General features: G+C 37.2%; 1 protein-coding gene across 1 annotated transcript; it reads left to right on the top strand.

Moving 5' to 3' along the window:
• The first annotated feature begins 2,572 nt into the window (after positions 1-2,572).
• On the top strand, positions 2,573-8,733 carry LOC121311630 (BMP and activin membrane-bound inhibitor homolog). The gene is made up of 3 exons (XM_041243980.1): positions 2,573-3,058; positions 5,810-6,094; positions 6,396-8,733. Exons 1-3 carry the CDS (start codon positions 2,983-2,985, stop codon positions 6,812-6,814), a joined length of 780 nt encoding a protein of 259 aa, XP_041099914.1. The 5' UTR covers positions 2,573-2,982; the 3' UTR covers positions 6,815-8,733.
• The last annotated feature ends 8,232 nt before the right edge of the window (positions 8,734-16,965 follow it).

The following is a 16,965-nucleotide window of genomic DNA, read 5'->3' as shown; positions in this document are numbered from 1 at the left end:
GTGATGCAAAGCAGATCCTGGAGTGGCGCCTCCGAGTCGTTACCTACAATTAAGATAATTGTTGCCTATCCAGTTTTTTTCCCCTTGGGGGTGAAAATATATTTCTCTGCCTTCTGACACCGATCGACTTCTGCTTGGGATTGTTTAAGTGGTCTTGTTTGTGTCTCGGGTTTCATCACACGACACAACACATAATGCAATTACTGCTTTAGAACCACCCGCAGACAGTGTGTAAACGTATAGTAAAAGAAGGCGGCAATTCATAATGCTAGAATGATATGCTACGCTTATAGGGACATACTAGCAACAGTCACAAGTCAGGATTTTAACCATGTTTGTAAAAACACACGACTGTGGCGAAATAGCTTGTTTGTAAATTAGCTGCTTATTAATAATAGTAAGCCAGTGGGTAACGTGTACTATTGAAATTGAATGTGGGTTGACACAAGACACTTCCACAGAATCTCTCCCGTTTTGGGGGCAATCGATAAAAAATAAATGTTTATCTAAGATGAAGTCCCTCAAGCTGATAACAGAGACAACGGAGACAACAGCGACGGCGTGCTCTGCAAATACCAGTACCTGGCTGGACCCGTGCTGCCGTGGGCATTCAAAGATATGGTGTTGTTAAAGGATTAGCCTGAAGTTAATTATAGAAAAGCACACTGTAATGATGGCTTGCGCCCAATTATTTTTATGTGCCCCTGTTTTGTGTGTAGCTATAATAACCTATACAACGAACACAATCGTCCGTCACATTTCTTAATGTTCTATTTTTAGTGCAAGGGAAAGGCATTGTCATTTCAATTTTATAACCATAGCATGCACACTCTTATCAAATCTTAATACATACCATTGCCATAGTCCAACTGGCACTTTCCACTGTATTTCATGTATTTAATTTTATTATTTTTTAAATGCATTTATTTTACTGTATATCATGTATTATGTATTTCTGTATTTAAAGTATTATGGGTTTTCTTGTTGTTACTGCGTCTTGTAAAGCGCTTTGTGATGGTGGTCCACTATGAAAGGCGCTGTATAAAATAGATTGATTGATTGATTGATGGATGTCATATTCAGATTAATTGTTACCGGTTAACAGGATTCTTTATCATAATGACAAGCAGAAAATGTGATGCAGAGAACGTGGTTTCTGCATCTCTTTTTAAGGGGGTTTCCATGAAATTTTCCATGGTTCCGTTTTTATTATGCTTTTTAACAAAAATACAAAAATGGAAAATTATGTTTTGTTCTGGAAGGATGGAAAAATGCAAGAAAGAATATTCATTTCACAAATTCATGATCACAACTCTCATTGCCTCGTTTACCCCGGTATACAATTTCCATAGACTGCCTTGTATCTTTTAGAGGCAGTATCTCCATTGTTTAATCTAACGCGGTTATTTTTTATTTAACGTGGTTTCTTTTTTAGCTTCGAGTGTTTTCCTTCTGAAGCTGCAGACGGGACGAGCAAAGTAATTCACACATCAGTAAAGAGGATCGGGTTGGGCTTTGATATCGATCAGACTGGGCTGTGTGTTTGCACGGGATTGTTTTGGGCGATAATTGCGTGTCAGTCTCTGTCTGTGTTGTCTAGCTGGCGCCTTGTGCCCTTTCGGATTGCTAATTTCACTAACTGGCTGGCTGCCCCGCCTACACCACCATCCACTCGCACAGCACAAGTGAACCAGGCTCTCCCAGGTGCCGGTGAATTCTTCAGCACCCACTGGTGTCTCTATAGAATATATGTTTCTGTAGAACTGCTTTTTACTGTCTTGCTGCAGATTTTTACTGACAGTTTATATGTATGTATTATATGCACAGAAGTATATATTACATACACCATTAAATCTTTGCCCACCAATATTTACACACTAACACACACACACATATATATAATGTACAAAAAGTACCCACAATATGTTATAGTATACAATATTGAATATATCCTCAATATGTCACAAAAGACATTACTTGATGTTCATACATGTCTCTGCACTTAAAGTCGGTATCAGATTCGTTTATCTTGTTTTCACCAGTCTCCAGAAAAGGTGTTAGTTAACATATCATTTAAGGTACTTAGCACTACACGACTACATATATCTGGTCGACTAGTCTCTTATGAATATATATATATACTATAATTTGCATTTGTCATACTTTAATTTACTAATGTTTTTTTTTTTTTTTTTTTTTTTTTTTTTTTTTTTATAAAACCTAACCTTTACCTGATGTATCATTCTAACTACTGTATGTCTGACACATTTGAAATGGACTATTAAAATGTGTTTATTGTCAGTGCCACATGAAGTACAGTAAACTCCAATAAAGATCGGTGTTCGCTCCTGTGACGTCACCTGCTCCAGGAATCTTTGAGCCTCGTTTTTAAGAGGGCGGCACGACTCTCTGTCTGACCGTCCTGAAAACCAATCCTATCCAATATATGTTAATAGAACAGCGAATAAGCCAATCAATTCCAAGGAGGGCGGGGTTGTTTGGTTAGGTTGTGCTGTAGCCGGAGTTATTTCTGTTGCAACTTCATTGATTTACTCAGAAGTAGCTATGCTAGCTTGGTTGGTTGTTTTTGGATATTGAGCCTTGTCGAGTGGATTCATATTTTTTTTTTTTTTTTTTTTTTTTTTTTGTGGAACGACATGGTTATTATTGCAATCCGGTGAACGTGAGAGCGGTTCTTATTTAATTTCCATATACTTTACTTGTTTTTTTTTTTTTTTTACAGTTCGTTACGCCGGCGTCTTTAACAGATAAAATTGGTTGCATACAGTGTAAAACTTCAGTTCACATTTTAGATGCTTTTGCTAGTTTTCGAGAGGACTGCAGGGATACCTGTTAAGAATAACAACACATTTTGTTTTACAACGTGTGTTTTGATCGTACACATGCAACGTTGCAGAGTTGCGCCGAGTCCAAGGATCTAGAAAACACGATTTGAGTTTAATTTTAAACTTGTCTTCTTAAATGGATCGCCATTCCAGTTTCATTTCCATTTGGCTGCAACTGGAACTGTGTGCCATGGCAGTACTTCTGACAAAAGGTGAGAGGAAGAATATATTGGTTATATTTGCAGTGAAGGACAACACAGTGTGCACTTTGAGCCCAAATATTTTGAGGCAGTTAAGCGAAAGACAAGGTAACAACACAGATATATTGCACTTTTGGTGGAGAGATCCTGGTAATACACGTCATTCTGTGGTCTATTTTTCACCCAGATATATACCAGCACCGCGTCTATATATTACACTGTGGCATTTAAAAATAAATTAAAACCTTCACATAGTGACAGTCTGTCTCAACACCCAGGGATTTATAGGTGAGCCAAATGACTGTGTTCAGAGCTAAATGACGTTACTGTAATAAAAGAAATAAAGGGCAGCATTAATGCCCTGCCTATTGTCCTGTTAGTAAGAGCTGGGTATTTCGTATCATACCATTCACCGATTGGCGGTACTTGTCACTCAGGTGTAGTTGTTGTCAAAATGTTTTGCTTACTGCTCAGAGCAGACATGGCCTTAATATAATAATAGGAAATAATATATATATATATTATATATATATATATATATATATATATATATATATATATATACACACTGAGCTGGGCTTTAACTTTATTTTAAATTGTGGCGGCTACAATTATAGTACAGTACGAAAATAGTGTGTCCGCAATTTGCTACAGACAGTGTTTTTTTTTTAAACGCCATTTATTCTAACTTCGTTTTAAACGTGGTTTAAACATGGGTTTATTTTACTCCTCTAATTACGTTTCAGATATAATGTTAAGAGATCATCTGTAGTGCAATTATGTGCTGCGGTATTTATTTTGGGAAAGAGGGGTATATAATTAGCCGTAAATAATAGATTTGCAGGCGGTAGAAAGATGGAGTTGTGGTCCCATCAGAGGCGCAGAGACAGAAACAGGGAGTGATCCAGACGGCTGCGAAGTCAGATACCGAAAGTATGTGACTAGTTATAATTGCAGGGCCAGAGAGACTTGTGTCCTGTAGTTCACTTCAGAAACCCGAGGAAAAGCCTGCAGCCATCTTTATTTGTAGCAGTATAATTTACTGAGACCTCCAAAACATTAAAGGGAGGCCATTTTTGAACTCCGTGTTTTGTATAACAACACTAACAGCAACTTTAACTATCGATAGCTATACGCTGACAGTTAAAAATAATAATAACAATAATAATAAAGTAAGCTTCGTGGGTATAGCGTGCATTAGACGTGTGTTGTGCACCCCGATGGAAAAAACAAAAACACTTTGATTACATTAAACTTATAGCACAGCGGTAAAGTCGTTATTGATACTATATCCCTACTCTTCTACAATGGCAAATTTGCCGGTGTCGTTTCGGGTTCACATAAACTTGCATTTGTTAGGAAAACCTAGGTGCATGAAACGGGGGCCAGCGTTAGTGCAGTCGCAGGTAGACCTTTCAGTCGCCGTTTACACACAATGGACTTTATGTTTTTAGTTCTTCTGTCCAAACACAATGGTCATTAGATTTAAACAGACAAAATCCCTCCACTTCAAATGTAGACGGGCTGGAAGCAAAGGGACGAATTCATAGTAGTTTTTTTCAGTTTGATTATTATTTAATCCCACTTTGAAGGCGCCATACTACAGATTTATTTACGCTGCTATTATTATTATTGTTATTATTATTATTATTATTATTATTATTATTATTATTATTATTATTTGGTTAATCACCTAGCACTTAAAGCTCAAAACAGACTACCGTATATATGTTTTGTAAGTATAAAAAATATTAAACATAAAGTTACAGTAAAATGTGTTCTGCGTCTTTAAGAACTCGAGAAACACAGAATTCAATATGGAGTGTATCATTTCAAAGGTTTTTTTTTTTTTGTTTGTTTTTTGTTCCAGCGTTTCATTGATTAATGTGAGTTTTTTTTTTTTTTTTCATGTAGTTTGTAGATATTTGCAATCTGAACGTTTCTCCCTTTCTGGACCGCACGGATCCCGTGCAAACTGAAGAGAGGCTCGGCCGTAGTATTTTCACCCTCTTTTGATGAGTTTCCATTTGCGCTGAAAGAAATTGACTTTGGCAAACAAACCGCTAATTATACGCTGCACGGTTCCTGTTTTATAATACTGACTAAAAGGGCCAGTTTGCACGGAAAGCTCTTAAAGAAGTAGATGACTGCTTTGTGTAGATTACACATAGGGGCCTAATTTCACACAATAAAATGTTATAAACTCGTACAGTTTGCAGATTGCGCTAGCTGTAGTTAATACATTTACTGGATGTTAGCTAAATAATTTTTAACCGATGTGTGTGTTAGCAGAGGCTTGTGAATAATAAATCAGCAATTACTTCAGTTTTGTTTCCCATTAAGTAGGTTATATATTAACAGTATATGAATTTATTAAGATTAAAATAATCACAAGAAATTTAGTCAGGCTGTTAACTGCATTGGACAAAGGCACTTGCAGAAACATACCGATGGACCATGGTTATAACTAAGGCAGTGGATAGTGGGCACCTGGTAAATTAGTAAAGTTAGTTACATTCTTGTAAATTAATACATTTATACTGTTATTGATGTTTGTTACCATTTAGAGGGACAACAATCTAATTAAAAAAAAAAAAAAAAAAAAAAAAAAAAAAAAATTTTTATAAAACTGGTACATAGCAAAGTTTGAAGTTCCCTATCACCCAAATACACCTTAATACAAACTTTTCTTTTTTGTGTGTTCTCTGAATTGGTGAAAATGTTGGGCTGATAAAAATTCTTCTTTTTCTATTGTTTTTGCAGGGGAGATAAGATGCTACTGTGATGCAGCACATTGCGTGGCAACAGGTTACATGTGTAAGTCAGAGTTAAGTGCCTGCTTCACCAGGCTTCTGGACCCACAGAACACAAACTCCCCTCTCACGCATGGCTGCTTGGACCCTTTTGCAAACACAGCAGACGTTTGCCATGCCGGAAGGACAGAGAGCCGCGCTGGGGCCTCGGAGAAGCTCGAGTGTTGTCACGACGATATGTGCAATTACAGAGGACTCCATGATGTTGTTTCGTATCCCAGGGGGGATGGCTCAGGTAAGCAAAGCCCCTCCCTCTCAGTAAAACCCTTGACAGCCAAGACAGCGTATGTCTGCTGCTATTGATTTTTTGCATTTAATGTAATTGGAGGCACCAGAGGAATGCATGGCTACAAATTAAAAAGATTTCCACCAAGAAGCTTTTATGTATCCCTGTATAGAGAACTAGATATCTAGTTCAAGTGGACATAAAGATTACATATGTATAATTTTTTAAAATTGATTTATTTAATTTAATTGACTGATGCGTTTATTTTGTGTTATTTTATGTGTGTGTGTTTTTTTTTTTTCCTCCATAGATCATGGAACAAGATATCAGCCCGACAGCAGCAGGAATCTTCTCACCAGGGCGCAGGATTTAACATCCTCCAAAGAGCTGTGGTTCAGGGCTGCCGTGATCGCTGTGCCTATCGCAGGGGGACTCATTCTAGTGCTTCTCATCATGCTGGCCTTGCGGATGCTTCGCAGTGAAAACAAGAGACTGCAGGACCAGAGGCAGCAGATGCTGTCCCGCTTGCACTACAGCTTTCATGGACACCACTCGAAGAAGGGCCAGGTAGCCAAACTGGACTTGGAATGCATGGTTCCCGTAACCGGACACGAGAACTGCTGTATGACTTGTGACAGATTGCGACAGTCGGAACTCCACAATGATAAAGTGCTGTCTTTAGTTCACTGGGGAATGTACAGTGGTCACGGGAAGTTGGAATTTGTATGACCCCCCCCCCACTTCCCCCACCCCCCTCTTTGAACTTGAACCTAAACTAAAAAAAATAATAATAAAAGAAAATGAAGCAAAGCTTATAGGTTCTGCTAAGGAGCACTTTACTTGAAATAAGACAGTTCATGTGGAAATGTAATTTAAGTGGAAAGAAGAGAAAAGGGACCCGTGCTTTGTGGGGACACAAAGGATCCTTAACTTTTTTTATTTCTTTTTTAATTTACTGAAGGATTCCAAATATGGTCTTATTTTGCACACTTTGTATTAAAGTATGTTATTTGCTTTAAAGAAAAATAGAAGAAATGCACACTAATACCAGGGTAAAACAAAGGACACGAATGAGGAGTAAAAACAGTAGAGAAGTGTAAACTGTACAGTATGTGCACTTCTCTTTGTACGATTCTCCTTCCTGTTTTATTGTAAAGATTTAAAAAATATATATATATTTTTGTCAGATAAAAAAAAAAGAAAAAAGTGTGGTCTGTTTTTACGAGGGCGTCCATGTGCTTCATATCGGATATTTAAAAGATAATAATTTGGGCGGGGGCGACGGACGGACGGACGTTTTCTGGGACTGCAAATTTGTAATAGAAAAGGCATTTGTGACAGTTTAATAACATTGGGTCACAGAGAGGCTATGTGATATTAGCCTTGCTCTAATCAGTGTTTTTATAGTAGAATAACTGGGAAGCCTGTGTTTTGGTTCTAATTACTGTCAGATGGGCTTCAGTCCTCATTTAGGTTTGTAAATAAAGTCAGATCTTTTATATGAAATATGATTTCTGGTACAAGTTGTATAGGGTGCTGTAACATACTGCTGGGGTGTAAATGTCACTGGTGCTGTTCAGCTCTCTGTGAGATATAGAGTGTGAGATGGGTGTGCTGCGGTTCCATAAATAACAAGCCTCTGTTGACAATTTTATATAGCTGCTGAGGTTCTATCATTTATAGCTACTTCAAAGAGTTTTTCAGAAGTTCAGTTTTTTGAAAACTGACCTAGGTTATTGGTGCCTTTTTCTGACTGGTCGATAGGTCTGGTACATTGTAATTGGGTCTAACTCCAGTCATTTATTTATTTATTTTTTCAAATTAATTCACTCTTTTTTTATGCCTGCTATTTGTGTAATCAGATGAGTATGGCAGTGTTACAGCATCCTTACTGAGGAACATTTTAATTTGCTCACACAACCAGAGTTTCCATGAAAGCAAGTGCTTTGACCCCCAATTGCTATCCACTGAGTTTAACAGTACTCAAATAACTCATAAGCTACGCATTTTAATACTCTGGCACTGCTGCTTTAGTTATTGTTTGATTCTCTCAGAATCTGTGATTACAAAAAAAACAGGTGGTTTGTTGTCAGTCCAGAGTGGTGTGATTGGATAAAAGCAGTTATTATAAGATGTATAGCAATCCTTCTGGAACTCTGCATAAAGCTGAAAACATTTAGTCCCAACCCAATAGGAAAGGTTTGTCTTCTTACATAACTTTGTGAAATGGTTTTACTGTTCAACACAAGTAATGGAATTTGACTGAGAGCATAATAGCATATAGCTGTAATGTCAGTAGAATATCTAAAAATATGTGTTTATCCATAAAAACCCTTAAAAACATACACCACTAGTATATCGTAGTCATTAACTGGAATGGTCTCTGGACAATGTGACTGGCAGCTTTGTAAAATGGCTGCTGAAAGGGTAAGCTTTCTTGTCTCACCCACAATCAAACTTGGACCTAAAGAACTGTATAATATAGTTTTTTTTCTGACTAAATGTGTTTGGTCTTCATCACCCAGAACCATAAAAGTTCTGAATAGGTATTATGCCACAGGTCAAAGTGAAGGGTACATTTTTGCAGAGGAATTTCCCTAAAATCGTAAATATGAGGTAAATTTGTACCCTTGTCTCCGCAACAATGCATTAACATAGGACTAAAGAGCTTTGTCAGTAGGACCTCAAATATATTTTTTTAATGTGGGAAACCAAATGCAAAGCTGTGTTGTGAATTTCTCTTTAGTTAATCCTTTTACACATTTAGTATCAATGGATCACTGATTAATCAATCCATTGATGCTAAATGAGTAACAATCTTTGAACAAAAGTCAACATCAGTAGAATGCCTTTTTGAGAATGTGAGTGGTGTACATCATAAACACAATCAAATCAAATCAAACTTTGTGTAGAGCTTTTCAAGGCAGCCACATCTCAAGGTGCTTAACAGAAAACAGTTCAAGACATCAACAATAAAAACAGTAATGAAACCACTACATAAAAAAAACAAAGATTATATATATATATATAAATGAACAGTAAAAATAGCAAAACAGTAAAAAAAAATAAGGGACAGATTTAAAATGGAAACAATAGATCATAAAAATAGGTTTTCAATCTTGACTTAAAAAACGCAAAGGTTGAGGCCTCCCTTGAGCTAGGGTTTCACTTTTTAAATAAGCTTACAGTTACAGGGGTACTTTATTGTTGTAATTCATTAACACCTCAAATCTCATTAGAAGCATTTTTTTTATAACATCCCCAGAATACCAAAGGATGTCCAAAAGGATCTCTAGCCCCACTAAGTATTAGTGTATGCAAAATGTTATTCATCAAAAACTTACCTCGAGAGAATCTCTTTCAAATAAAACGTTTATGGTTTATTTGACGACTCAGACTCGGATTAAAAAGTCTTACTTACAGCAAACATATATTTTAAATATAGTCTCCTAGTTCTCAACCACTACGTTTTATTTCAATAACCCAACGTTTAAATATCCCGAAGCTGCGTGTTTACACAATTTGAAAGTTAAACGAATGGGATGGTTCTTGTTGATGTTAACGCTGGTAAAAATGCATTAAAGGTGAAGTTACTTGCCAAAATTGGGGTGTTTAATGGAGCAGGATTGCAGACAGCTTGTGTACTTGAATTCCCCAAGGACCATTAGCCCTGTAGTAATAACAGTCTCTGAGTTTAAACAACTCACGTGGTCAGTGTTTTATTAACAGTTTTCTCTTACTGCTAGCTTTGCAGATCATGCACTAGCACTGGGCTGTGGTTTTCCGGGGTCTGTTGCCACCCAGCTATATACTTTGAGCTATACAGACGCTAGTCTTGTGCCCTATTTAAACAAGGCATTCACAAAGAGACTCCCTAATAAAAGGCGAACAGGGTTTATTTACATCAGCCGTCTTGTATAACAATAGGCGGCTGGCCTGTTTGTATTGACATGCAAATGGTCCCTGTGTCTTACAGGTTTCTTGAATTACTCAATTTGTTTAACACTGGCTGTGAAGTATACCCCCTTTCATCATCATTAGCAGATTTATGAAGCTATTATTCATGGTTATCAGCGATGACTTAACTAGCTAGCTGAGAATTATTTACTATAGATTTTCAGGAAAACAGGTACAAGTGAACTGTTTCTGAAAATAAAAAATAATATAGCAAGTTTATTCGTACAGGATTAGCTCAATCTGAAACCCAACCCCCAACCTTAACTATACAGTAAAAAAATGTGGGTACTTGATTTTTTAAAATTAGTTTTAGCCCCTGCTTAACAGCAACGCTTCAAAAAATATAAGCAAAGGCTAGAGAACAAAATAAATACATGTTTAATTTTCACATAGTCTTAAGTTTCATTTACAAAAAACCATTCATGTGAATCAAACAATATAAGAATACTTGAAGTCTGGAATTCAATTAATGACTGTTTTTGTAGTTTAATGTCCTGGTTGTTTTTCACCTACAGAGAAGTGGTATTTGTGTAGCCAAGGAGGTCTGTTAGCCAGCCCCATTCCTCAATACTTTTTCTGAAACAAACATGATGGTAAAACTTTTAAATCCATTTTTGTATTACTTTTTGTGTTAATACAATGATATAAAAGACTTAAGCTCTAGTTTAACGTATGCAGTTATCTGAAATGGCTTGCAAAGAGTTAGCCTAAGGTCACTAAAAGAATCAATGATTATCAACAAAGGCTGAAAGATGAACTGCTTATTATGAACAAAACAACAACAAAATTTACTTTCGTTTAAACCAAAATGTGTGTTAAAAATCACAAAGTATAATTTTTGCTTACTGATTTGGCAACATCCACTGAATATAAAGTAAACATTCATGTGTTTTTAACAGATGAGCGACTTTCATTCAAAGTCCTGACGAGGTAATATGTGAATGGATTCCATAGTCTTGGCAGTCTTTCAATACATTAACGTCTTTTGCCAGAAAATGCTGTTGTGACACTTTATATTACCTAGGCAACCATTACCAGTAATTACAATTGTTGTAAGTCATTTTGCATTATTCCATTTGATTACCTCATGCTGGTCTCATTCCTAACCTTAACATAAGTGTTATGAGCAGTGCAACCCTGGAATAAAATATATAGAATGAATAGACTCACTGTATAGGGAAAAATCCCAATTCAGAACCACTTTATTCTTAAGGATTTTTTAAAAACTTTTATCAACAACTGAGATATCATTCACGCAAACTACTTGCTAATCTGTCTCCGTTTCACCTTCCAATACAAAGTGGCATCTCTTGGAGTATAGGTGAATGACAATGGATTAGATTCATCTGCTGTAGTAAGACTCCTCTAGATTACATTACAAACAGGTAACCCCGGAGGACAGTGGAATATGTCTCGTTATGCCCTTGGTTACAGTAAGCAGGATCTTGGTGCTGTTTGATGGGACCTGTTGTAAACGGCTTGAAACAGTGAGACGGGGGTGAACTTGTTGGCTGGAGGCTTTGCCAGACATTCTCACACCGTGAGGGATTCTCAGGTATTATCATCTCTGCAACACTGAATCTTCTCTGAACTGGGCTGCTTTCTTCCTCCAGGCTTTACCATGTTTTCACTAAATGCTTTGTTAAATTTAGCCTAATGGGAAAACCAACCGTTCATAAAATAAAACTAAACAAAAGAAACAAACATACATGTCACTTCTTTTTTTTCAGTGTTGTGGGCTAGATTTAATGAAACCTCCTGACCTAGGAGGTCACACCTGTACACAGCACTGCATTAGCAAACCACACATATACTTTCTGCAGTGTGCGCCGTTTCTTTAGGATGATTGATGTACTTGCTCTTGACGTTCTAATTACAGCTGCAGTCCGGGATACTAAAGCTGCCCAAAACCTCTTTTTTATGTCTTTGCTTCAATCGATTTCATGGCCAGTTCATTAACAGCTAACTGCTCTCGTCTTTGTCTTCCACGCATTCGGTTACCTGATACAATGTTACGGTTGCATCACACCATATTCCATCTCAACTCGTATATTAGGTTTTCCTAGAAGTTCTGTTCAACTAACAATGTGTAGTGGCCTTAGTTTAACAAATTATTAAAATAGTTTCAAACCCAACCAGTTTTTACATTTAGAACAAACTATATTGAAATTTTGGAGGAATTATTTTGTGAATCTAGTCAAATAGTTTTAGAATTTGTTTTTTTTTTAAATATTAACATTGGAAAAAGAGAATACATAGAACATTTTAAATATATTAAACATTAAAAAAAGCTATTGTAAAATGTGTGATTATAGGTAATGTGTGTATTTAGTTTTACATGGAATAAAACATAAAGCATCATTTCATTATCATAACACAGATCAAATGACTGGCTAGGCCATGCAAGTAAGGATAGAACAAGAGGAATAGCTATAATGTCTATTTAAAAAAAGTTTGCTATAAAAATAAACTGTACGTACTAACAGCACTGCAAAGCTTGAGTGCTTGCTGAAGGCCAGCGATGGATTTTATGAAGCAAGCTGGAAATCACCCAGCGTTTAACAACACATGCTTAAGTGCTGCTCCTTCAGTGTCTAGCCCGAGGACTCATAAAAACAGAAAGGTGCTTATGGAGAAAGGAACCGGAATGAAAGGCAATAGCTTTTTCTGTAGATTTTTCTTTTATTCCTGCCAATATTTTAAAAGCTACTCATATAGACACTGACTTGTCATTGACGTTGCTATGTCTGGGTATACTGACTATGAGGTAAGACTTTTTGTTTTGTATTGTAAACTAGACCTGCTTCTTGACATTGTCTGATGACGGAAGTATTGTAATAATTATATAGGGTACAGAAAACTCACCCTATGAAGAAGTCGTACTCCTACATTTTCATAGCATCCCATAGTAGAAGTTTCTGCTTAGATCATTATTTACTGTGCTTAATAACTATGCCAGGAAAAAAAAAGGTTTTTCAACCACTGGCTTTGATATCACAATTTCTGCAGTGAGGTGGTTTGAAAAATGACCACTAAGGATGTGGAGCTGTCATTTGTGTCCCCTCTGCAACTGCGATTTTGTGTATGTGTTGTCTGTTTAATAAATCCCATTTACCACAGTGGGGAGGGGACAGATATTGCAGTTGCAAATCCTGCGTGCCATTTGTACAATCACTGCACTCCAGATTTTTTTTATTTTCTTTTTTAAGCTGTCACAGTGGTTGAAAGACGACAAATAGGATATGATGGATGTAAAAGTCAGACTCTATGTTGGTTAGTGTTGTGGTTGATTTGTTGAGCTCTGACATTACACACTACTTCCTGTCATCCAATGGAATTTCAACACTGCTCATGAAATCAAGCCCAGCTATCAACTGATCAAATAGGCTTTGACACTTCTGACACACTCTCCATCCCATCGATTTCACTTCCATTTTCACAGCAGATCACAAATGGGAATGTACAGATGATTGAATTATATATAACAAGTAGCTTGGGTCCATTGGGAGGAGATGCAGATACAGTATCACTAAGGTGAGCTGTTCTCCTGTTGTTGAACCATGTGTCAACATTCATATAGATGAACCTTAATGGGTAAGAATAGAATTATGGTAAAATGAGTTGTGCAGTTCTCAATGGAGCGATACAGTCACTGCAGGAGAGGACAGCAGAGTGTTTGGAAGCCCATTGGACGCACAGCTGAATGTACTATGAAAACAGCTGCATGTCTTTAACAGACATCCACCCAAAAAGAGAAATAGAAAAAGGAGAGACCCAAGGACAGGAACAAATACATTATATCAGGGAAGAGGCAATAGAAAAAAGGCATTTGAAGACAAGGTAGGCAAACATAATGATTACAGGCAATTCAATACAAGGAAAATAACAAAAAAGGCGCAAATGAAAGATTATTATTTGTGAGAAATTCATCAAAGAAATTCAAATGAACATGGGGAATATTTTTAATATTTCCCAGTGATTCAAAAACAAAATGCAGTAAAATACATTTTATAACCTGCCAGGTTATACTGTATAAAATATTGATGGCTCTAGATCTGGTTCTTATGTTGCCTTTCATGTAATGACACAGTAATTGCACATGTGGTTACAAAGACGTTACATTATGAATATAATATACACAAGGACACGATCTATCGTGTTACTAAGCATCCATTGGTGTACATGAGAAACAGAAAGTAAATACAGAGAAACCCTAATTGCAGATTTTTTGTTTTATTGATGCAGATGGGACGATGTGTCTGTGCAAGGAGATCCAGTGTTTTAACCCAGAGCATACCGTGAGTGAGAGGGCGTGCAAGGGTTTAACACTGGGATTAAACCCTGCCATATCCTAACCCTTTGCTCTGCACTGCTTCACCCCCCTTTACTCTTCATCCTGACCCCTTTTAGTTCTGTAACTCGTGTTTATGAGCACAGGAGCACCAACTGCTTCATGCAGCGTACAGCTCCTAATTAGCTCTTTATTGTGGAATCAATCACAATTCTTTAAGAATGCTTACAGGCATTTAATAAAAACATGTGAGAGCATGGCTTGGTTACATTAAAATTCTCTTCTCGATTTCGTCATGATGCATCTTGTAAAAAAATCTATGTACTTATACGAATACATTTAATTGTATGTCTGTCCCAGGTCACTGAAAATGGGTCAATTCACACTCTACTTTTACAATTAGAGGTTCAATAAAAAAAGTCAGCAATTCTAGTAACCTGATAGTGTCTTATAGAGGGAAAGACAGATTTACAGTATACTACCATTCCCATAGTAACGCAGTGCTCTGGATGTCAGAAAATAATGACGTTTTTTTCCCCTCTAAGACCAGGCCAGCGCTTGCATACATTACCAGGGAAGAGATGTTTCTGCTGAGGTCAAGGTAGCAGTAAATGACTTTTTAAGACCTGTTGAGAAAAAATTTCTTTGTTATGTTGCATACAGTTGATAACATTGCTCAAGGATACTGTTCATCATCCTTGTTTGTATATTTCCATTACTGTTGCTTACATTGTTATGGCTTGATAAGAGTTTGTAGCTGTGATGTCAGCCTGCCAGGTTTTACCAATCACTGATTTTCTCATGATTCCAGCAACCAGGAAATCATACAATTAAAACATGGACAAACTGCACATAGGTTCTCATAAGAATCTATGGATTTTTCAGAAGTTCCTGCCACTATAAAATACTGTATTGCTTTTCTAAGAGTATGGAGTGTAGCCTGTAGGCATTTAAAATAGTCACATTAGCCACAGTTTGTATTTCCCATCCCATTTGGTCTGTACTACTGTATTATGTAAAAATGCAGAAAGCTAACAAAATATAACTTGTGTTTGAAGTTTGAAGATCACCTCTGAGACAATTGGAGGAGAGTTGAAGGAACTTTGGCACAAACCATTCTTCTCTCCACTGTCAAGGCAAAAGCATAATCCTTGCTGTATTAAATGAAAAAAACATAATATCAGAAGACTGGAATCCAGATGAAAAATACATTGGAATTTTACACCAGATAGATTTCCAAAGATATCCAATGCGACTACATGCAGGTTACAACTGACATTAATATACACAACACTCCTGTGAAATAGGAGTATATACAATGTAAGATTTATTAGTTTAAAACACCAATATGATTCATATGATATCATGAGTGGTCAAGTAAACTATATGAATAATAATATTTTGCTGCTTCTTTAAATAACCGATTCTGCAAACATGAATTCTGCAAAACTTGTGACACTACAGTTTCCTGGAAAGTGCTTCATATGCTGCAGCAATCAATATGATGTTGATTTTCTTCAGCCACATAAAAAAAAAAAAAGAATTTGAAACAGCAAAGTATTGATCCGCCATGGAACTGGCAAACAGAAAGCTGCATAACATACAGACGAACCGAAGCAAGGTCACTGCAGACCCAGAGAAAGAGAAAACACAAGACAGGACTCTAAGTCAGCTCTCCTAGCAGGCTGCTCCTTTTCAAATCAAACACACACACACTCAAACAGAAAGCTGCAGAACACACAGACGAACTGAAGTAAGGTCACTGCAGACCCAACCAGGGTGTCCTCGTCTCACTGCGCACCAGCGACCCCTGTAGGCTGTCTGGACGCCTGCGGGCTTGCCTCTAAGCTGCCCAGAACTGCGTTGTTCTCCGACGCTGTAGCTCTGAGGTGGCTGCATGGTGGGTCTGCAGTGTGAAAAGAAGAGGTCAGCTGATGGCACATGCTTCGGAGGACAGTGTGTGTTCGTCTTCGTCACTTCTGAGTCAGTTTTATTGCTCAGAAAGGGTGCTGCACTTCTGTAGAATTCTCGGTTTTCAGTTGACATTTCAGGGGATTGACTTTTTTAGTTATAGACTTTTAGACTCTAGTTCTCCAATATGCAAGAAAAGCACACACAGTGGTAATGTGAGCTTTATGGAGTTGAGGGATGATGTGAGTCAAGCCTTTCCTGCAGGTTCCACATCGTAGGGGTGAGGGAGCAGTTTAGTCCCCATGCCCATCGAATCCTTGCAGCAAGCTTTGCCCAGAGCCAGTGTTGCTGAAATCTTTTTTTGTGTTCTGGACTTCACCCAGGGCTAAGTTATGAAGGTGAAAGGCTAGTGCAGGGACCCACTGTGCCACAGCTCCCCAGTTTCACCTTTGTCGTGATTCTTATGGCTTTCTTGCATTGTGATAAGTTAATGAGCATTATATCACTCAGGACCAAGCACACCATGTCTCCTTTATTATACTTGCAAGCTGATAAAACTGCTCCACATTAGTTTGTGCATCCTTACCTTTGTCAACACTTATGGATTTTCTGTTGGCCTCATTTTCACATGCCAATCTGTTTAGAACTTATTAGTAAGTGTAACTCACTGATTCGATAGATGGATTTTAGCAGTTACCTTTTCAATGATTTGGATTCATAC

The sequence above is a fragment of the Polyodon spathula genome, chromosome 3 (assembly GCF_017654505.1).
Source record: "Polyodon spathula isolate WHYD16114869_AA chromosome 3, ASM1765450v1, whole genome shotgun sequence".
NCBI classification, from domain to species: Eukaryota; Metazoa; Chordata; class Actinopteri; order Acipenseriformes; family Polyodontidae; genus Polyodon; species Polyodon spathula.
This window is presented reverse-complemented; position numbering and strand designations above follow the sequence as displayed.

Bases quoted from the DNA above. Each gene is read 5' to 3' on its own strand.
- LOC121311630 (XM_041243980.1), top strand. From the start codon at position 2,983: ATGGATCGCCATTCCAGTTTCATTTCCATTTGGCTGCAACTGGAACTG. The intron at 3,059-5,809 runs GTGAGAGGAAGA...TTGTTTTTGCAG, and splicing joins GGCAGTACTTCTGACAAAAG to GGGAGATAAGATGCTACTGT. The intron at 6,095-6,395 runs GTAAGCAAAGCC...TTTCCTCCATAG, and splicing joins TCCCAGGGGGGATGGCTCAG to ATCATGGAACAAGATATCAG.